The 21,739-nt window shown below is 38.8% G+C and overlaps 1 protein-coding gene across 3 annotated transcripts; it reads left to right on the top strand.

The window, feature by feature from the left end:
- The first annotated feature begins 1,142 nt into the window (after positions 1 to 1,142).
- Positions 1,143 to 21,277, top strand: ZNF286A (zinc finger protein 286A). Of its 3 annotated transcripts, XM_050763414.1 has the most exons (7): positions 1,143 to 1,352; positions 1,788 to 1,945; positions 2,810 to 2,898; positions 7,299 to 7,413; positions 8,766 to 8,858; positions 16,434 to 17,684; positions 21,189 to 21,277. In XM_050763414.1, the coding sequence occupies exons 1-6, from the start codon at positions 1,294 to 1,296 to the stop codon at positions 17,663 to 17,665; spliced, it is 1,746 nt and encodes a 581-aa protein (XP_050619371.1). In that variant the 5' UTR covers positions 1,143 to 1,293; the 3' UTR covers positions 17,666 to 17,684; positions 21,189 to 21,277. The 3 variants fall into 3 exon arrangements, with proteins under 3 accessions (XP_050619371.1, XP_050619370.1, XP_050619372.1); XM_050763413.1 differs by lacking the exon at positions 21,189 to 21,277 and having other exon boundaries at positions 16,434 to 21,139; XM_050763415.1 differs by lacking the exon at positions 21,189 to 21,277 and having other exon boundaries at positions 1,710 to 1,945; positions 16,434 to 21,139.
- The last annotated feature ends 462 nt before the right edge of the window (positions 21,278 to 21,739 follow it).

Here is a 21,739-nt window from a genome sequence, read left to right as displayed (position 1 = left end):
ATGGGCCTTTGGTTCTTGTAGGCTACTGGTTGGAGGCCATCCTCAGTTCCTTGTCATATGGGCCTCCCCAACGTCACCACCACTTCATCAAAGCCAGCAAGAGAGAAGTCTCCTAGCAAGACACAAATTAGACTTTTATGTCACCTTTATTGTGCTGTATTGGTTAGAAGCAAGTCCCAGTCCATACACAAGAGGAGGGGATTGCACAAAGGTGTAACTACCAGGGGGCTGAGATAATGGGAGTCACAAATCCCATCTGGGAACTGGAAATCATCTTTCCTTGAAGTTTCTAAAAGCCACTGCACGGTTTTAAGCAGTAAAGTAACAGCATGTTCTTGTTTTAGAATGAGCACTAGCCAGAAAGTGTCGAGAACAGATTGGTGATAGAGAAAACCTCAGTTAGGGAATCGAGCTATCAGGCTGCAATGGCAATCCTAGTGAAATGGTGGTGGCCCCAAGTAAGGTAATGCTACTGGGAATGGAGAAAGATGGAAACAATGGAGTTATTTAAGGTATAATGAATAGGAGTTGGTGATAGATGGTGAGATTAAAGAGTTAAGAATATTCAGGTTCTGGCTTGTGCGAATGAGTGGGCAGTAATGTCATTCACTGAGCAAAGGAGGGCAGTCTAGACACGAAGTTGGAGGTGGATGGGTTAGTCCCCTAACAGAATTGGAGAGACTGAATAACGGTCCCTTGAAAGAATCACCTTTTATGATACATTTAAACTAATGTTTATGTCTGCAAAGAACCTGTTGCTTAAATTTGTTAAAACAGGTTCTATCTTTTCAACTCATTTTAAATACATGAATTTTTAGGATTACAAGTAGTCTGTGGATACAGGAACATCGGACTCAGTGTACAAAGAGGGACCTGCTCTTCCTAAAAATATCCTTCATATGTTTTGAAAGCAAAGGATGAGTTCTGGGAGCACAAAATATGGATAAAAGCGATGTATTTTAATGCATCTTACACCGGAGTAATTTCGGTCGAACTCAGCAGCCCTAAGCACTGTGCCTCAGGAGCTTCTGCAGACAAAGCGCGGGGACTGACCCTGACTTCTTTCCGCGTCTCCCCTGCTCCCTCCCTCCCTTGCCCGGAGGATTAGACACCGAGATGCTATTTCATACTCTCGCGAGACGGACGGAGCGCTTCGATCCTCCGATTCTCCCAGCCGCACCACTGGTGCTCCCACCTGCGGGGAACCGGGGTCTGGAGATGCCAAGGGGCTTCTGGGAATTGTAGTTCCGGGCGGGATGAGAGCGGCCCGCCTGGCTCCGCTCCTTCTTACGCATGCGCGACTCCGAGCTGGCCAAAGAAGTTCGTACCCTTTGTGAGGCCCGGGATGGGAGGTGAGTTGGTTGTGGTGATGTCGCTCGTCTCCGCTCGGCCTCGGCGGTGGTTACCAGGGTCGTTGTGTGCCGAGTCGGGGCTAGAGTGCGCGTTTGTTAAAGGGGCCTCGAGGGCAGACCATGAGCCCCGTCCCTTCTCACTCTGGCCTGATCCTCTCCTCCGGGGACGCGGTTGTGCGACGGGCGGGGCGGTCGCGGGGTCCTGGGTCAGTGCCCCGAGCGCGGCAGAATTTGTCCAAACTCCTGATGCCCCAGCGTTACCTCTTCCAGGCGCCCGGTTCCCCCAGGGACAGCTCCAAGCGGTAGGGACAGACACCTGAGGACCCAGCCTCAGGGATGCTGTCCCCGGGCTTCCAGGCTCCAGCGCCGTAGGACTGAGGCAGACTCCACGGTGAGAAAGAAACCCGACCCGATCTAACCCAGGCCTTTCATCAGAGCCCAGGAGGGAAGCAGGAAGTGGGACCCCGAGGCCCGGGGGTCTTCTAACTCGTCTGGCCAGGGAGATCTGAATTGGGCTGAAGAGCAGAATCTCCAGAACAAGGAGGAGGTGATGATCATGGAGACAGATTTGACTGAAATGCCTGAGAAAAGAGGTGAGAATTGCGGACGTGTTGAACTTGTGGCGTGAAAGGACGAAATTCCTGCTCCTGAAGGGAGAACGGTTGGCTCAAGGGAGGTGGCTCTTGGCTGGCTGTCTCCATTGTCTTGGGGATGGATGGGCTTTTTAAGTGAGACTGAAGGGCTTGGTATGGGAGCACTGCCCTTTCCATGGCAGCTGGACACACTGTGGACTCTTCACAGCTACCCCCAAAATGTGAGTGAAATGTTAAGTTCTGTGGCATGAGCAAAAAAGCCTCAATTACTTCATTTTCTCATGTACTCTTCCTCCCAAATGATTATATCATGCTAGTCTCCATTGAGGCTGAGAATTTAGCTCTTTGGTTGTCAAAAATATTTTGTTTTACATAGGAGAAAACAGGCATAGTAGTTAATGACTGACTTCAATTCTACCTGACCAGTTTCATGAAAGTTGTGCTGTGACCTCCTATACCAGAATTCCCCCTGGGGTGGTTGTTAGATTTCTAGATTGTACCCCAGGCTCAACTAATGCTTATTACTTTGAGTTGGCGTCCAGCAATCTACATTATAAATAAACTTTCAGAGTGAGAACCAATGAGTATCGATTAAGCTGGGAAATTGACATATTCTAATTTCTAGATCAAAGGATGCCATCTTACAGAATGTGTTATGATTATAGCAACTGAACTTGAGCCCAGAGTAGCAATATTCCCGTACATCCTGGGACAAGGGTCCTGGGAGGAGGTCGGTTGTTTTGGGGTACCTTCAGTCACAGTGTTTGTAGGCAGCACATATAGTATGTTGAAGCAGTTTTTAGACTTTAAATCTGAATGGCAAGTTAAGTCTAGGTCTCATCATTACTGCTTTCTTGTGGTTAGCTCTGTCTTCCCAGGACTCTCCCCATTTCCAAGAGAAGAGCACAGAAGAGGGAGAAGTGGCTGCTCTGCGCCTCACGGCCAGATCCCAGGTGAGTGAGTCTGCTAATTATTGGAATTACACCTTGTTTCTTGACTACAGATACGCTCCCTTCTTCGTTATGTGGAGTTTCTTTATCCACTAAAGCCCATCTACAGAGCTGAGTTCTAAATCTAAGAGACTAGTCAAGAGACTAATGGACTCAGAAGAAAATGTTTTCTATTTATAACACTGGATGGATTTCTTCCCTATTTAGTGTTTATTGTCCCTCAACAGACAGGTAAGCAGCATTTCCCTTTCTTAGCCTACTATGCTCATTTCTGTGCTTGGTAATGTGAGAAACTATTTTAAATATAATGTGGTACATACCTCTTAAAACTTGTTTCTTTAGAGGAAACAGCATGTATGTGACTTTAAGTAGCAATTTAAGAGAGCACTTAAATGCTGAAGTGATTGTAAAAGTAGTAAGTACTCGGTCGGGCGTGGTGGCTCACGCCTGTAATCCCAGCACTTTGGGAGGCTGAGGCGGGCAGATTATGAGGCCAGGAGATCGAGACTATCTTGGCTAACACGGTGAAACCCTGTCTCCACTAAAAATACAAAAAATTAGCCGGGTGTGGTGGCGGGCGCCCGTAGTCCCAGCTACTCAGGAGGCTGAGGCAGGAGAATGGCATGAACCCGGGAGGCGGAGCTTGCAGTGAGCCGAGATCGCACCACTGCACTCCAGCCTGGGTGACAGAGGGAGACTCTGTCTCAAAAATAATAATAATAATAAGTACTCACATAGTTCAAAGAACTACTGGAAAAGGAAAGCCTATGAAGACATAATTTAAAGAGTTAGAATCCAGCCCTCTGAGATGGTGAAAGCTAAGGTATGATCATGTCTGCAACTTACTTCTATATTGTTGGCCCCTGTCTCCTAAAAGGTAAATATGAAAAATACTAAGAATTTTTGGCTGGCGTGGTGGCTCATGCCTGTAATTCCAGTACTTTGGGAGGCCAAGGCAGGTGGATCACTAGGTCAGGAGATTGAGACCATCCTGGCTAACACGGTGAAACCCCGTCTCTACTAAAAATAGAAAAAATTAGCCAGGCGTGGTGGTACGCACCTGTAGTCCCAGCTGCTCGGGAGGCGAAGGCAGGAGAATCACTTTAATCTGGGAGGTGGAGGTTGCAATGAGCCAAGATCGCACCGCTGCACTCCAGCCTGGGCAATGAGGGAAACACTGTCTCAAAAAAAAAAATAATAATAATAATTTTTGAATTTAAGTGGTGATTGTACTGTATCAGTGATTATTGCATTCATCTTTCAACTTTTGTATGTTTGAAACTTTTATTAAAAGAAGTTAGGGCTGGGTACAGTGGCTCATGCCTGTAATCCCAGCACTTTGGGAGGCCGAGGCAGGCAGATCACCTGAGGTCAGGAGTTCAAGACCAGCCTGACCAACATGGTGAAACCTCATCTCTACTTAAAATACAAAAATTAGCTGGGCGTGGTGGCGCATGCTTGTAATCCCAGCTACTCTGGAGACTGAGGCATGAGAATCACTTGAACCCAGGAGGCAGAGGTTGCAGTGAGCAGAGATAGGGCTATTGCACTCCAGCCTGGGTGAGAGTGAAACTGTCTCAAAAAAAAAAAAGGAGTAGGAAAAAAGGAGCTTTCCATGGTATGTGTGGCATACTACAACCCAGAGATTCCTCAATAAGCTTTTCTCTTTGCTTCTATAATCCAAGGTGTGAAAAGCAGATACTGCATGTTCATAGTGTTTGTAAAAGTGACTTCTCAGGGTCCTTTATGTACTTGCCTGTCTCCATTGGCTTCTTACCTGTCTTACATTAGTCTTGAAGGCTTTATTAGTCAAGAAGCTTTAAGTTGTAGCTGATGAAATCACTTCAAATGGGCCTAAGTGAAAAGAAGTAACTACTGACTAATGGAAAAATCTAGGTCTGGCTACATATAGGGCTCAAACAAGAATGTTAAAATCTATTTCTTCATTTTGCTGACCTTTTCTTTTCTCGCCATGCGTTTTGTTGTTAAACAGGATTTTCTCCTATTGTTGCCCCTAACAAGTTTAGGCTTACATCTTCCTGTGTTGAAGGCCAGAGAAAAAGGGCAGATTCTTTTCTAGTCATTATTGCAGAAATGCTGGGATTGACTCTAATGGGGTATTAGGCCTATTCCTGGATGAGATATTGGCCAAATCGAAATGTAATTCTCCATAAAATATACCTACAAACACACACACGTGCGTGCGCACACGCACACATCCCACCCGTGAGTCAGAGATGGAGTCAGTACTACCTGAACTACACAGATTCAAAGTGGCCAGGCATAGTAGCTAGGGGAAAATTAGGGCACAGGTACCAGAAGTGTGAATATATATTTCAATATTTTGATATCAGATTCAACACTATTAACAGCATCAAGCTGATTGAAACTATCATGGAAAATTTTAAAAACTCTCTTTGTTCTTTGTGCATTTTATTAGATATTTAAAATGCAATGTTGGAGCTTTTTTTCTTATTAGAATTTGCCTGGGCTATTTTTTATCTTTGATTTAATAGATTTTTAAAAATATTAAGGTTTTAGTTCTTCTTCATTGTAACAAAGTGAACAACACAGACATACAGAAATGTAAAGGTAATGCTACTTTCCCCTCAAATTCAGTCCCTGCCTCTCTCTACTATGTATATTTTTTCACATTTTTTGTTGTGCTTGCACTACTATATTCAGACATACGGTATACTATATTTCCTTCCATTTACCCACCAGTACCCAACCTAGCAATAATATTTTGTTTGGATGGCCTATTCTGTATATAGGATGTGGCTTTTTTAAAAAACCTTTTTATAAGGGAAATTTGCTCATTCACGTGTAATACATGCATTTCAAACTTTTCTTGCCATGTGATTTTTATAATTCTGTTTCCTGTGCTTTATTGTTTCCTCTTTTGTATTTTTTCCTGCTGTTTGTGCAATGGTTTGCATCTTTGTTGTTCTGGCTTTTTCTTCTAATCGTTTGGCACTTAATCCCCACTGAATGTTGATTTAGTTATGTATATGCAGATTCTAGGCTAAAGGTCATTTTTCCTCATAATGTCTATTCTACTTAGGGGCTACTGAGTGATTTTTACGTATTATTTTATCTTAAGGGAATAATTCTCTTATTTCTTAAATCTTAGATTATTTTCCGTATAGTAGCTTTACTTTGAAATAATTTTAGACATAAGAAGTGTGGAAAATAGCACAAAGAACTTGCATATGCTTCACCCAGATTTTGCAAAAATTTATATTTTACTTTGCTTTATTATTCTTTTTTCAAAATCAGGACATTCACATTGGCATAATACTATAACCTACTGACCTTATTCAGATTTTCCAGCTGTCTTATTTTTCTCTTGTAAAAATTTCTGCCTTTATGTTGTAAATATTTCTCTTTTCTTTTGTTTTTTGTTCTAACTTGATTTGTGTGCTCTGGTCATTTATTTACGTTTTAAAAAAATGAAATGGAAGTGTTTAAAGCTATGAAATTTCCTCTGAATACAGTTTTAGCCATTTGGCATTTTTTTTCCTATTTTATTTCATCATCATTTTCGTATTTTGATATATTTTCTCAGTTATTATAAATTATTCTGTTCTATTTTTGGAATGTACTGAAATTTACTTTGTTACTTTTTGCAAATGTTACATGAATGTTTAAACAGAAGGTGTTTTCTATCCAGTTGGAGCATTTGACGCATATTTCTTTCAGTAACCTTGAAATACTATTCCTGTTGTCTATGGGTTTACTTAAAGGTGCATGTTCAATGCAGATATGTATCTATCTCCTTAAAGGTTTTTGTATTTTTTGTCTTATAGAAGTATAATCTTATGATATTTTATATGTAAATATTTATGAGTCGTATCTCATAAATTGGAGCTATTTTCCAATTTAATGCTTTTTGCCTTGAATTAATTCATGTTTAACTGGATTGGTTTTTGCTGTCTTTTCTTTCCACGACTTCTCCATTTCCAAGTTCTGTATTGCAATTCATCTTGTGATTGGCTAGATTGACTCATCAATTTTTTATTGAGGACTCAGAGAAGCATTATGTAGACATGACATATATTTCCCTCTTCTTATATTTTACTTTAATCAAACTACATTGTTGACTCATTGGTTCATATTTTAATACTTTATTCCCCAGAAAAATTGTAGTCTCTCAATGGAGAAACCAGGGTCATCTTTTAGTTCTCATATTGAATCTAGCATAGTGTGCCTGGCACATAATTGATAGTTACCCTTTACATAAAGTGCTCTGAATCTGATGACCATCAGAATACTTGTCATTTATCATAGTCAGTTCCCCTGTTAAGTGCATCTCAGGCTTTTGCTCCAGGGCCAGCAGAAACTGGGGGATGAAAGAGAGGTTATCAAGGGAAAGATGTTGAAAAAGATGTTTTATGTCTTAGGAAACAGTGACATTCAAGGATGTGGCCATGGACTTTACGCCAGAGGAGTGGGGGAAGCTGGATCCTGCACAAAGGGATGTGATGCTGGAGAACTATAGGAACCTGGTCTCACTTTGTAAGAATGGATTATCATTGTGATTCTGGAATCTGCTTATGGGAACATCATTACTTTAATGAAAGTGAAATAACAAAGCCTTCACCTTTGGATTCAGGAGTCAAAAAGTGTTAATTCTTTTTGGCCTATGTAGAAAATTTGTTTTTGCTTTAGATTCTTGATGAAATGTTTATGCTTGTTTTGTATCAGGATTCTTTGGATTTAAGTGACAGAAACTTAACTCATACGCTTAAAGGGGAAAAAAATCTTGATTTTTCAGGGATCCAAATATATTATCAAGAATTTCCTGTATTCATTAATTTATTTTAATCAATTGGCTTGGTTTTGCTCTGTATTAGCTTTATTCTTAGGATTTCCTTGTGTGGCAAAGATGGCCAGTGGCGATCCCAGGGTTATGTTATTCTTCCAGTTAGATAGCTAAGCTAAAAAAGAAAATGCTTCTTTCCTGGGGGTTTCAGCAAATAAGGTCACAGGCCCATCGGTGAAACAATCTCTAGTGCCAGAAAGATTGAGTACTCTGTGGCCAGTTTTAGATCCTGGGCCTACCAGCATGCACGCATACACACGTGCATGCATATGATTGTGTGAGGGGTGGAGGGGACTGTTAGCCCCTCCCAAACCTCATGTAAAAAAAAAAAATCCCCTAAGAAAGTGACTTCTAGTAACTGAAGAAGGAAAGGAAAAACATTAGAAGATAAAACTTCAGTTACCACCATTACAGTTACGTGGTGCTGCCATTGAGGTCCCACTTTTTCCTCCTTTCCTGAGGTAAGGACCAATTTGCAATATCTCTCTGAAGTTTCCTCGCACAATAAGGAAATAAAGAGAAATTCCTTTCTTTTCTGACAGTGGAAAATATTTGTATTTACAAATCCAGTTGAACTCCTTACCAGGCCCAGACTCTTGCTGTAGATATTTTAAGCTTTATTTAGAGGTTCACCCTCCCTTACTTCAGCTCTTCCTATAATACTTTGTCTTTGTAGATCAAGAGGTTGAGACCATATTCCAATTTAGATCTTTATACCCATTGCAAAAAAATAAGTCCAGCAGGACAGTGGCCATGAAAGTTGGGCGTGGTGGCTCATGCCTGTAATCCCAGCACTTAGGGAGGCAGAGGTGGGAGGATAGCTTGAGCCTAGGAGTTCGAGACCTGCCTGGGCAATATAGTGAGATCCCATTAACTTTAAAAATAAAAAGTAAAAAGTAAATTTTTATAAATTAAAAAAATAAGAAAGAAAGTTGGAATTCACGAAGGAATATGTAACAATTCAACCTGCTGGAGGAAAACTTCCACAAATAACTTACTCCCATTACTTTCTTCTTTCTGTCTTTTTCTTTTTTTAAATGAATAGGGCTTCCAGTTTCCAAACCTGAGAACTACAACTTGGAGAATGGAAAAGAACCATTGAAGCTTGAGAGAAAAACCCCCAAAAGCAGCTATTCAGGTGAGCCAGATAGATGGGAGTCTTCAGAAATGATAGCCCAGCAGGACAATGAAGAAATACTTTTTGGTGCTTAAGAAAGTACCTGTGTGCCCTTATTTTTTAATTTTTTAAAAATTCTAAAGCATTTTAAATATATACAGAAGTCCAGAAAATAAAATAACATTTATATATCCATCACAGAGATTAGACACATACTAATATTTTGCTTTGTTTGCCTCTTTTCTTTCTTCCTTTTTCTTACAATATAAAACTCATACAGTTGGATGAATTTTCACAAATTTAGCACATTCATGTAATGATTGCCCACATCAAGAAAACAGCCTTACCAGCACCTCTAGAAGCACCCTTGTGCCCTCTTTCAGGCCCCTCCCTCCTCCCAAGGGTAACCTTATCCTAACTTATAGCACCAAGTTTTGATGGTTCTTGAACTTTCTATAAATGGAATCATATTGTATATACTCTTGTGTCTGGGTTCCTTCACTGAACATTAGCTGTGAGATATATCCATGTTGTTGCATGTCATTGTAATTTATTCATTTTCATTGTTGTGTAATTTTTCATTTTGTTAATATACCAGTTTATTCTTCTGAAGATGAGTATTTGGATAGTTCCCGTTTTTAGCTGTCTGAATAATGCTGCTATGTACACTTTTTAAATGCCTTTTGGTGAACAAATATATGCATTTCTTTTGGATATATACATACAAGTAGACTTGTTTTATCATAGGATAGATACATACTCATTTTTAGTAGATAGTGCCAAAAAAGTTTCTAGAGTCATTGTACCAATTACATTCCCAGCAGCAGAGTATGTGCGTTCTAGTTGTTCACATGCTTATCAACACTTAGTATTGCTTGTTTTCATTTTAGCCCTCCTTTTGAGTTATGTGACATCTTTTATTTTTTAAGAAATAAAAAATATTACATATTCAGTTAAAGCCCTTTTATTCTTAGCCGGGCGTGGTGGCTCAAGCCTGTAATCCCAGCACTTTCGGAGGCCAAGATGGCTGGATCACCCGAGGTCAGGAGTTTGAGACCAGCCTAGCCAACATGGTGAAACCCTGTCTCTACTAAAAATACAAAAAATTAGCCGGGCATGGTGACAGGCACCTGTAATTACAGCTACTTGGGAGGCTGAGGCAGGAGAATTGCGTGAACTCAGTAGGCGGAGGTTGCAGTGAACTGAGATCATGCCTTTGCACTCCAGCCTAGGCGACAGAGAGAGACTCTGTCTCAAAACAAAAAAAAAGAAACGCTTTTATTCTCTTTCTCCCCTAGAAGTAACCATTATATCTTGAAATGGTGTGAATCATTTCAGTGTTTGTGTATGTGTATATATACACAGAGACATATATACATATGTGTATAAAACAATATGTGTTTTGTTACACTTTTTCTTATGTAGTCTGATTTTTTAAAGTTCACATTGTATTTTGATATTAATCTGTTAATATATGTGAATTATGTTTATTCATTTTAACTACTGTGGAGTAATAAGTCCATTGTATGAATAAACTGAATAGTCTATTTTTTTGCCATTAGTAACAGTTGCAGTGATCGTCCTTTTATTGATTCCTTATGTTCATCTTTTTTTTTTTCCTTATGTTCATCTTGAGAGCTGGTTTAGGGAAATAACCAGAAGAAGAATTAGTAGGTTTTAAATCATCACATGTTTAGCTTTACTAGGAACTGCCAACAGTTGAGTTATCAGACTTGGTAATTTTTGTCAATCTGACGGATGCAAAATGATGTTTTAAAATTTTTATTTCTCTGAGTGATAAATACAAGTTTCAGCATTTCATGTTTGTTGGCTATTCAAGTTTCTTCTTGTGAGTTACCTGTTGATAACCTTTGCCTGCTTTTTGAGATTGGGCTGTTTATATCTTTTCTCTTGATTTGGTGGAGTTCTTCATATATTTTAGGTACTAATATATGACAGAAGTAGCATTGCAAATCAGTGAGAAGAAATTGGCTCTTCTAATCTTTGGCGTATTTTATTTTCTGGTGTGTTAGGCATATAGCATTTAAAATTTTTAGTAACAGATTTTTTTTAAAATATTGCTTTTTATAAATTGTCTATCTACTTTATCCCAGTGTCAGAAAGATTATTTTATTCCAAAATGTTCAATTTTGTTTTACAGTTATTTATTTTTGTATATGGTATGAAATAGGAAAACTAATTTTGTCTTTTTCCATGCTTAAAGCCAGTAAGTCCAGCATTGTTCATGGAATAATCTTCTGTTACTGATTTGTAATGCTAGCTGTGGTAAACCTAGTTCCCCTGCATACTTGCTTCTGTTTCTTGTCTGTCTGTGTCCAATACCATACTGTTTTAATTAGTATACTTAGTAGTATGTATAGCTCATAAAGAAAATCCTTCCTGGATATTCTTATTTTTAAAAAATGTTATGCTTTTGAATATTGAAAGAGTTTTAAAAATCCCTGTGATTATGGATATGTCTGTTTCACCTCAGAGACCTGTCAGTTTCTGTGACTTACCCACTCACCACCCATCTCCCTTTTTTGGGGTATTGCAGTTTTCATGGTGATCTGTTAAGAGGTCCTTATGTATGAGGTTTTTACCTTTTGTTATGTTACAGATATTTTTTCTAGTTTTTGCCTTTCAGTTTTGCTATGCATTTTGATGTACAAGTTTAATTTTTGCAATCTTTTTTTTTCTGCCCTTTCAGTACTGTTTAAAACGTTTTTCATTACCCCAAGGCTACATATATATTTGCCTCTGTTTCCTAGTATATTCTTTATTTTTTTTCTTTAAATTCTTAATCCATTTGGAATTGCTTCTTACTTCTCTGAGTGTATCTTCTTAGCCTTCTTTTTTGAACAGTTAAATATTCTAATTCCTCAAAATTTGATTTTAATCTCCCTTCCTTTTGTATACCTGGAGTCATAAACTTGAGTACTTACATGGGCCAGGAGGTAATATCACTGAGTTAAGCAAGCAAGGTGGAAACTGGTGAACCAGAGGACTACAGGCCTCAACTGAAAGGAGTAACCATTACTCCCTTAGCTCTAGCTCAAGGGCTGGCATACTTTTTATGTAAATGGCTAGATAGTAAATAATTAGGCTTTGTGGGACATGGTCACTCTGCAGCCATTCAGTCTGCCACAGTAGTATGAAAGCAGCCCTAGAAAATATAACATAAATGGGTATGTTCCAGTAAAAATTTATTTAGCAAAGTAGACAGCAGGCTGTAGTTGCCAATCCCTGCTCTAAATGGTTGTTGCCGTTCAGTATGCTTCCAGTTGTTTTCAAGAGAGAAACCCTAAATTTGCATTTATCTGTAATCTTCCCCCCCCGCCCCCCGCTTTTTTTTTTTTTTTTTTGAGATGGAGTCTGTCTCTGTCGCCCAGGCTGGAGTGCAGTGGTGTGATCTCAGCTCACTGCAAGCTCTGCCTCTCAGGTTCACTCCATTCTCCTGCCTCAGCCTTCCGAGTAGCTGGGACTACCAGTGCCTGCCACCATGCCTGGCTAATTTTTTGTATTTTTAGTAGAGATGGGGTTTCACCGTGTTAGCCAGGATGATCTCGATCTCCTGACCTTGTGATCCACCTGCCTCAGCCTCCCAAAGTGCTGGGTTTACAGGTGTGAGCCACTGCGTCCAGCTGCAATCTCCCTATTTTTAACTGTGCGTAACTAATTTTAAAAGTTTGCATAAACAGTGTGGCCCAAAGAAAATGTGTCTAAGGTCCGATTTGGCCAACTGATCAACTGTTTGCAGCCTCTACTTACTCCTTCATTAGTCTCATCATTCCCACAACCAGTTACCTTCTATCAAGATGAGTCCCAAATTGGTATTTCCATCCTGGAGCTCTCCTCAGGGCTGTTCTCAACATCTTAACTATTTGATTCCTTTGTTTGCTTATGTCAAAGATACTTCAATACAGCATGTTTAAAACTGAATATCTAAAATAAGTCTAAATTTCCCATCTCTCTCATAGGATCCTTTTCCAGTAATTGTTTTAGTGGTACTTATTGTCATCAAATTGTACGTGGCGGAAATCTATGCACAGTCTTTACATCTCCCCCTCTCTCCTTTATTCAATTCATTACTGTATTTACCTAATTATATTCTAAGTATTTCTTCACGGTCAATTTTCCTTTATATATTTTTTTGTTTGCCTGGATTACTGTGATAATCTTTCTGATTCCACCTTTGCCCCATATACTTCATTCTTAACATTGTAGTAAGACTGGTATTTGCGTAATCAAATCTGATCTTGCCATCACTCTGCTTGAAACATTTGAATGGCTTCTCACTGCCTTCAGGGTAACAGACAGAATCCTGGAGGTCTACAAAAACTTGCGAAATCTGGCTTTTACTCATTATCCCAACTTCATTTCACAGCCACTCTTCTTCCCTCTCTGTGCTCTAGGGTAGCAGTTCTGAATGCTTTGGCATCAAAGGACCTACTGTAACTATAAAAATTATTAAAGACCCTAAAGATGTTTCATTTATGTGGATTATATCTGCCAATAGTTACTATACTACAAGTTAAAACAAAAAATTTAAGCTATTAGCTAATTCACTTTGCAGTGAGCTGAGATCCAGCCACTGCACTCCAGCCTGGCCGACAGAGCGAGACTCCGTCTCAAAAAAATAAAAATAAAAAAATAATAATTGGCCGGTGTGGTGGTCCACACTTGTAATCCCAGTGCCTTGGGAGGCCAAGGTGGGTGGGTCGATGGAGCCCAGGAGTTGGAGAGCAGCCTGAGCAGTAAAGTGAGACCTCATCTCTTAAAATAAAAATAGAAATAAAAAATTATAAACCTGTTACGTGTTAGCACAGTATTTTTTTTACTTAAAAACAGCTATTTTCTTTAACCAAAAAATGTTATTAAGAAATATGGCATTGTTTTACACTTTTGCCAATCTCTTTAATGTATGACATAATAGAAGGTAGTTATATTCTTACAACTGCTTCTGAATGCAACTTGATATGACTTGTTGTTTTGGTTGCCATGCATGGAGAAAATCCAGCATCACACGGGTATAAGTTGGAAAAGGAAGGAGTATTTTATAGTCTTTTCAGGTAATTATGGCTATTCTTCTTTGAAACAGCTCTAAAACTGAACAAGTGGTACTTTCTGAAAGATTAGATTCAATGTAGAATCTGAAACCACATCCGTGAATTTTTCATGTATTGAAATCTGTCAGTCTTTGGACAATATTGGTTCACTAAGTTACGCAGATCTTTGTTGACACTTTATATTGTGCAATATTTTTGAATATTATAACTTTTAGTATCACAACTGATGTTACCAGAAAAGCCTTTAAGTTTTAGGAAGCCATTAAGCTCTCGGTAGTAGATAGAAGTTTTCCAAACCTTGTAATTTCTGCCTGAAAGCTCAAATTTTATAAAAAACTCATTTGTTGTCCTTGATACGACAGGTTTACTCTGTTCATTTTGGAGAAACTGTCTGCCAGATACCCAAGTTAGATAACATAGTTTGCCATTCAGTCACCCTTTCAGGTAAAATGGTGGTCTGTGAAACAAGTGGCTGGTTCAGCTCACAACTCATTTCCTCAAGATGACCATTGTTCTTTGGTATAAACAGAATTGCCTTATGAATATTTCCTATTTCATTAACCCTGAATATTAAAAAGGCACTTCAAGGGTTAAAATTCAATGAAATTAATAATATTTATGCTTCCACAGACATTTTTAAATAAAACTGGCTTTTTTTAATTAAAAAAGAAAAACGAAGAGTACATAATGGGGACTACTAGTAAGTTTAGTATCATTGTGTTCATTTGTTTGAAGTTGTAAGCAATTTTACCATTACTTTACAACATCATTGAAAATGTTGAGACAATGAAAAAGGCAAATAACATCTAAATCTTATTTTGAAAGCGGTTTTGAACTTACTGTTTCCCAGGGGTCCATGGACCATCCTTGAGGATCTTTGCCTCTACCTACCTATACAAGCCTTCTATCAATTTATGTTTTATTTATTTAACAAACACTTAATGTAGCACTTATGCTGTGTCAGCATTTTTAAGTGATTCATAAATATTTGCATTTAATGCTCATTAAGGTAGGTATTGCTATCATTCCTTGTGAGATGGGGACTGTTATTATCCCCTCTTACACATAAGGAAACTGAAATAAAGAGGTTAAATAACTTATCCAGTATCACACAGCTAGTAAGCGGCAGAACTGCAATTCAGGTTTTGCTTGTGAATGTTAGATTAAATTCTTTCTTCCTCTGTATGCATAGTGACTCTTTTTTCCCAGTGACTAGTTCAGAGCCTAGCACGTGGAAGATATTCTATAAATATTTGTTGAATAAAATGGATAGAAGATGAATAGATAGATGAATGAATATAATTTATTTGAGTGGATGAAATGAGTGACTCATCTAACTTAATTTTCTTCAAATAGTTAATCAGTTTCCATGGCATCATTGGAAAAGCAAGTCTATGTTTTGTTCACTGACTGAAATACCACCTTCATGTTATCTTTAATTCTTACATATACTCTATTTCTGTATCTGCTTTTCTGTTTTACTCCTCTGTTTATTTCTTTGAACTACACTATTGAAAATATTTTATGTCTACATAAATTAGCTTTGTATTGGATATAAAAATTCTACTATATTTATATTGGATATATTTAGAGAGGTTAAGCTTCCATCTCTACCCTCTCTCCCCTGTTCTGATGTTTTCCCTATAGGTACAAATTTTTATTGGTTTTTCGTTTATCCTTTTTTTGTTGTTTTTTAAAATGTAAGCAAATAGTATATGTATTTGTACCCCCTTTTTTTTTCTTTATAAAACAGTAGCAAACTGTGCATACTTATTTATATCTTGCTTTTTCTTTTTAAACTTAATATATCCTGGTGGTCACCTTATAGCAATATGTAAAGATCTTTGTCATTTTTTAAGGAGTTGCATGGTATTCCATTGTATGTATCCGCTGTATGTTGAATCATTTCTGTATGGTAGGATATGTGAGATGTTATCAGTCTTTTGCTACCTCGACTAGTGCTTCAACAAAGCCTTGTGCATATATCATTTCATTTATTTGTCATTACGCCTTTGGGAGATCATAGGAGGTTTTTGATCAGCGAAATGTTATAAAAGCATTGTTAGGAAGATTAAACTGGCAATGGAATACATATTTGGATGTAAGTAGGACGGGAATAGTGAAAATTTAGAAGCCATAACTGTGCTGTACACTAAGATGGTTGTGTGCCTAGAAATTTATCACAACAAGTAGGTATTCTATAAAAAGTTATTTCTTCCCATCCTGATCTGTGTATGCATTGCCTGCTCATCTGTGGATATATTGCTTCATCAGCATCTCTACTCTTATATTTCTTGTCATCTTTCCCCTCTTCTGACTCTCCTGGATAGGATGTAGTCGTTTTCTCTGCATATTCTGAACATTTGTTTTCCTCCATTTGTTTCTCTTTGCAAATCATCTAAAAGAGTCAAATCCACTTGCTCCTTGAAGGCATGCTTTTCACTTTCATTAACTCTTACCTATTACAGAACTGCCTTTTTGTTGAGCACAGAAAACGAAGGAAATTTGCATTTCCAATGTCTTTCAGACGTGGAGACTAGACCACAGAGCAAGGATTCAACTTCAGTGCAAGATTTTTCCAAAGCAGAATCATGCAAAGTTGCACTAATAGACAGACTGACACGGAATAGTGTCTATGACTCCAACTTAGAAGCAGCTCTTGAATGTGAAAATTGGTTAGAGAATCAGCCAGGAAATCAGGAGAGACATTTGAGAGAAATGTTCACTCACATGAATTCACTCTCTGAGGAAACAGACCATGAGCATGATGTATGCTGGAAAAGCTTCAATCAGAAATCTGTCCTTATCACTGAAGACAGAGTTCCCAAAGGATCTTATGCCTTTCATACACTTGAAAAAAGGTTGAAACAAAAATCAAACTTAATGAAAAAGCAGAAAACTTATAAAGAGAAAAAACCTCATAAGTGTAATGATTGTGGTGAACTCTTCACCTACCATTCAGTGCTTATTCGACACCAGAGAGTCCATACTGGAGAGAAACCGTATACCTGCAATGAATGTGGGAAATCTTTTAGCCACAGAGCTAATTTAACTAAACACCAGAGAACTCATACTAGAATTCTCTTTGAATGCAGTGAATGCAAGAAAACCTTCACAGAAAGCTCATCCCTTGCAACACATCAGAGAATTCACATTGGAGAGAGACCTTATGAATGCAATGAATGTGGGAAAGGTTTTAATCGAAGTACACATCTTGTGCAGCATCAGTTGATTCATACTGGAGTGAAGCCTTATGAATGTAACGAATGTGATAAAGCTTTTATTCATTCATCAGCACTCATTAAACATCAAAGAACTCATACTGGAGAGAAACCTTATAAATGTCAAGAATGTGGGAAAGCCTTTAGCCATTGCTCATCCCTAACTAAGCATCAGAGAGTTCATACTGGAGAAAAGCCATATGAATGCAGTGAATGTGGAAAAACTTTTAGTCAGAGCACACATCTTGTTCAACATCAGAGAATTCATACTGGAGAGAAACCCTATGAGTGTAATGAATGTGGGAAAACCTTCAGCCGGAGCTCCAATTTTGCTAAACATCAAAGAATTCATATTGGAAAGAAACCGTACAAATGTAGTGAGTGTGGAAAAGCCTTCATTCATTCATCAGCTCTTATTCAACATCAGAGAACTCATACCGGAGAGAAACCCTTTAGATGTAATGAGTGTGGGAAAAGCTTTAAGTGCAGTTCATCTCTCATCAGACATCAAAGAGTTCACACTGAAGAGCAACCCTGAAAAATTAATGTGAAGAAATGTAAGTTGGTTTTATCACTGTATTAAATACTTGTGTGTTTAGGTGGAAGATCCATCCATAATATGCATGTGAGGACCAATTCTGTATACATCTAATTTCATTTGTGTAATACATAGTTTTGAGCCATAGGCAGGTTCCTTATGTCCATTAATTTGATCATTATGAAATCTAGCCAGAAATTTCAAAATTTTAATCTCCAACCTCCCAAATAGCTATTTGTGGAAATTCAAGAAGTCCCTGAGAGTGGGTAGCAGTAGAAACATTGTGAAATTCAGTTTTCCCCTCTCTTGGTTATGTCAGAGCTTTGTTGTAAGCCTCTTGCTTTGTAAGGGAACTCTTATTGGGTAGGTTAGGCTGAGGGTTTATATCCTTATCATCAGGAAGACACAATGTTGTTATTTATTATTCTTTGAGTCCCAAGTAGAGATCTAGATATACATATGGTACAATTCCTCTAGACTGTCATTTCTTTTATCCATAAAAACCAAAAAGGCTGCATTGAAAGTCCTTAGCATTCCCTTCCTCCCTCAACAAGCTGCTGTCTAATTTGATGACCATAACTAGGATATATAATATTTACAGACAATTCTAAGTTATGTTCATATGGATTGTGTTCATCTTTTTTTTTTTTTTGAGATGGAGTCTTGCTCTGCAGCCCCATCTGGAGTGCAGTGGCGCATTCTCGGCTCACTGCAACCTCTGCCTCCCAGGTTCATGCCATTCTTCTGTCTCAGCCTCTCAAGTAGCTGGGACTACAGGCACATGCCACTACACCCGGCTACTGTTTTGTATTTTTAGTAGAGACAGGGTTTCACTGTGTTAGCCAGGATGGTCTTAATCTCCTGACCTCCCAAAGTGATGGGATTACAGGCATGAGCCACCACGCCTGGCATCATCATTGATTTATATCATTGTTACCCCTCTACTGTGGAGACCTTCTTTCATTTTCCATTTCCCTGGGAGTTCACGTGAAGTAGCAGATAGGTCAAAATCTTAACGGTGGTTGTTGATCAAGTCCCTCCTTTTTTATCCTTGGCACTGAATGAATCCTTGGTTTTCTATAATCAAAGGGTCAGGGAGACTTCCTTTGTCTACATTATTCAGCTTTCTGTAAGCTATGCTGTGTCCATTTGAGAAAAAGCCCTAGGGATATTGAGGATCTGAGAAGTTGAGTGGCTCAGTGTGTTATTATATTTAGGGTCTCAGTAAAGAAGAACTGAAGCAACTGTGAGACACAGGGCATACTTCCCTGTATAAGTGGAAAACAGGTACAGAAAATAGCTCACAAGATAGTCCTCAACTGACTTGCTTAAGGATAAGCAGCTTCCCTTCATGAAGAAGTTGCCATTTCTCTGGCCTTCGTATTTACCTACTTTTTGTTATTGTCCTCCTCTGTTTAGTTCAATCTCACACTGGTATGAAGAAATGCCTGAGACTGAACTTAAAAAAGGTTTAATTGGCTTATACTTCCATGGGCTGTACAGGAAGTATGACTGGGGAGGTCTCAGGGAGCTTTTACTCATGGCAAAAGGCAAAGCCAGAGCAGGTATCTTCACAGGGCAGGAGCAGGAGGAAGAGAGAGAGGGGAGGTGCTACACACTTTTTAAACAACCAAATCTCATGAGAACTCTATCACGAGACAGTACTAGGGGGATGGTGCTAAATCATTCATGAGAAACTACCTGCATGGTCCAGTAACCCTGCACCGGGCCCCACCTCCAACATTGGGGATTACAATTCAACATGAGATTTGGGTGGGGATACAAACCTAAACCATATCATTACTCAAAAAAAAAAAACAAAAAAACAAAAAAACAAAAAAAAAACACACACACACAGGAAAAGGAACTCACCTCTTTTATCGTCTTAGTATTTAGTACCAATGGTTTAGAGCAGGAATTGACAAACTGTGGCCTGGATTCATGGACCAACTCTGGCCCACCACCTGTTTCTCAGAAGAAAATTTTATTGGAACTCAGCCACACTTACTCATCTACATGTTGTCCTTGACTGCTTTTGTGTCCAGTGTCAGAGCTGAGTAGCTGCAGCGGAGGTTGTGCCTTTGGCTTTAATATCACAAACAGAGCAGCTTATAAACACCAGAAATTTACTTCTCACAGTTTTGGAGACTGGGAAGTCCAAGATGAAGATGTCAACATATTTAGGGTATAGGGGAGGTCTGCTTCTTGGTTAATAGAAAGCACCTTTCACTGTGTCTTCACATGATAGAAGGGGAGAGTTCTGGTATCTTCAGCCCCTTATAAGGGCACTAATCCCATTCATGAGAGCTCCACCCTCATGACCTAATCACCTCCAAAAGGCCCCATTTCATAATACCATCAATTAAGTTTCATTATATGACTTTGGTGGGGATATAGCCCATAGTAGGTTGTATGTCCCTGAAAGCCTAAAATATTTACTATTTGGCTCTTTACAGAAAATATTTGCTCGGCCCCTGTTGTAGAGCATTCATCAAGAAATGGGATAAAGGATTTAAACCAGTCAGAGAAATTAGGTGGAATAGAAAAGTTGAACATACTGAGAGTTAATAGGGGTCAGAAAAATAAAAGAGATGGGAAATGATGTATCAAAATACTCCTACCTCTGGGATGTTAGTATATATTGTCAGGAGAATTCAAGTTATTGAAACTTGCCAAATTCTTGAGTGAAAATAAATTCATTTGAGGGCCAAAAATTTGACTAAGGAAAGAAGACCAACATGGGCTTTCCAAAGTTGAGTTTGAATTCTGCCACCCCCACTAAGCAGTCATGTGACTTTGAAAAACTCCCTACTCTGAGTCTTAGTTTCTTTATCTGTATTAGGTTTCAACAAAGGGAATAAATCATCAGCTTCTCATAAAGTTGTCATAAGGATTAAATAAGACAATGCATATAAACGAACTGGAAGACAATAAATGTAGAGTCCCCCACTCCTGCTTGGTGCTCTCTTTCTCTCTCCCCTACATAGAGAAGTGCTGGAGCATCTGTCAGTAGAAGTTACTTAAGGGTGGCTGTGTCTTCCCCATCTTTTGTTTACCCGTGAAGAACTGTGACCATCCTGTTCTCTGGCTTATCATAAAGATGGGACTTGACTTCTTTCTGCTCTTGCTTCCATCTGGTGCTGTTCTTTGCACAGCCTCCTTGAGACCATCCAGAACCTTCTTTTTCCTACTTCATATCACTTAACCAGTAGCTATCTGGGATGGTTCCAGAGGCTGAAGTTTGCAGTTGAGTAACATTTTAAATAGTGTTAAGGGACTTGGGATCTCTGGCCCTTTGTGTTTCAGTATTTGTCCTTTTTATGCCTGATGTTTAACCTGCCACATGTTTGTACTGCAACGTGAATCTTGGAAATTTTAATGTTATGCATTTCTAATTTTTTGGTTATCTGTGAACTAAATGTGTTCTTATTGGCTCACTTGTCAATAAAGATGTTTTATATGTATTGTCAGAAACTTTTATAAATTGCTTTTAAATTCTTCCCTTTTTAAAATATATTTTAAGATGTAATGAAGGACCAACCAGAAAATATCTCCATATCGTTCAGAATACCAGTCCGATTTCTAGCTGTTCATCTGGCTTCACAACTTCTGGAGCGATGGAATGGGAGATACCCTCAGCAGCCCAAGTATCTACAAGAAGGTTAAGGAGTAGAAGACGACAGTTCCTAACAAGTAGTGCTAAGTCCCCAGGCCAGGTATAGGCACCATTCAGGAGGGCTAATTGGGGTGAAAGGGAGGGAAGAACTTCGTATAAAAAGCACAGTTAAAATTAGGCAAAATGGGCCAAGCACAGTGACTCAAGCCTGTAATTCCAGAACTTTGGGAGGCTGAGGGAAGCAGATCACCTGAGGTCGGAAGCCGAGATCGTGCCACTGTACTCCAGCCTGGGTGACAGAGCAAGACAACATCTCAAAAACAAAACAAAACAAAACCTAAGAAAGTATTTCCAACATTGATTTCATAGAGTTTCTGTGAGGGTTATGTGAAATTATATATGTGAAAGGGCTTTGTTGCACATTGCTGAGTTATATTTTGGTGATAATTTTCTATTCT

This window comes from Macaca thibetana, chromosome 16 (assembly GCF_024542745.1).
Source record: "Macaca thibetana thibetana isolate TM-01 chromosome 16, ASM2454274v1, whole genome shotgun sequence".
Taxonomy (NCBI): domain Eukaryota; kingdom Metazoa; phylum Chordata; class Mammalia; order Primates; family Cercopithecidae; genus Macaca; species Macaca thibetana.
Note: the sequence above shows the minus strand (reverse complement) of the source record. Positions and strands in the feature narration are given on the sequence as shown.

What these genes read in the sequence shown, in the direction of transcription:
- ZNF286A (XM_050763414.1), top strand. Translation starts at nt 1,294, where the DNA reads ATGCGCGACTCCGAGCTGGCCAAAGAAGTTCGTACCCTTTGTGAGGCC. An exon ending in TGAAATGCCTGAGAAAAGAG is followed by an intron (nt 1,946 to 2,809) that starts GTGAGAATTGCG and finishes TCTTGTGGTTAG; the next exon opens with CTCTGTCTTCCCAGGACTCT. An exon ending in GCCTCACGGCCAGATCCCAG is followed by an intron (nt 2,899 to 7,298) that starts GTGAGTGAGTCT and finishes TTTATGTCTTAG; the next exon opens with GAAACAGTGACATTCAAGGA.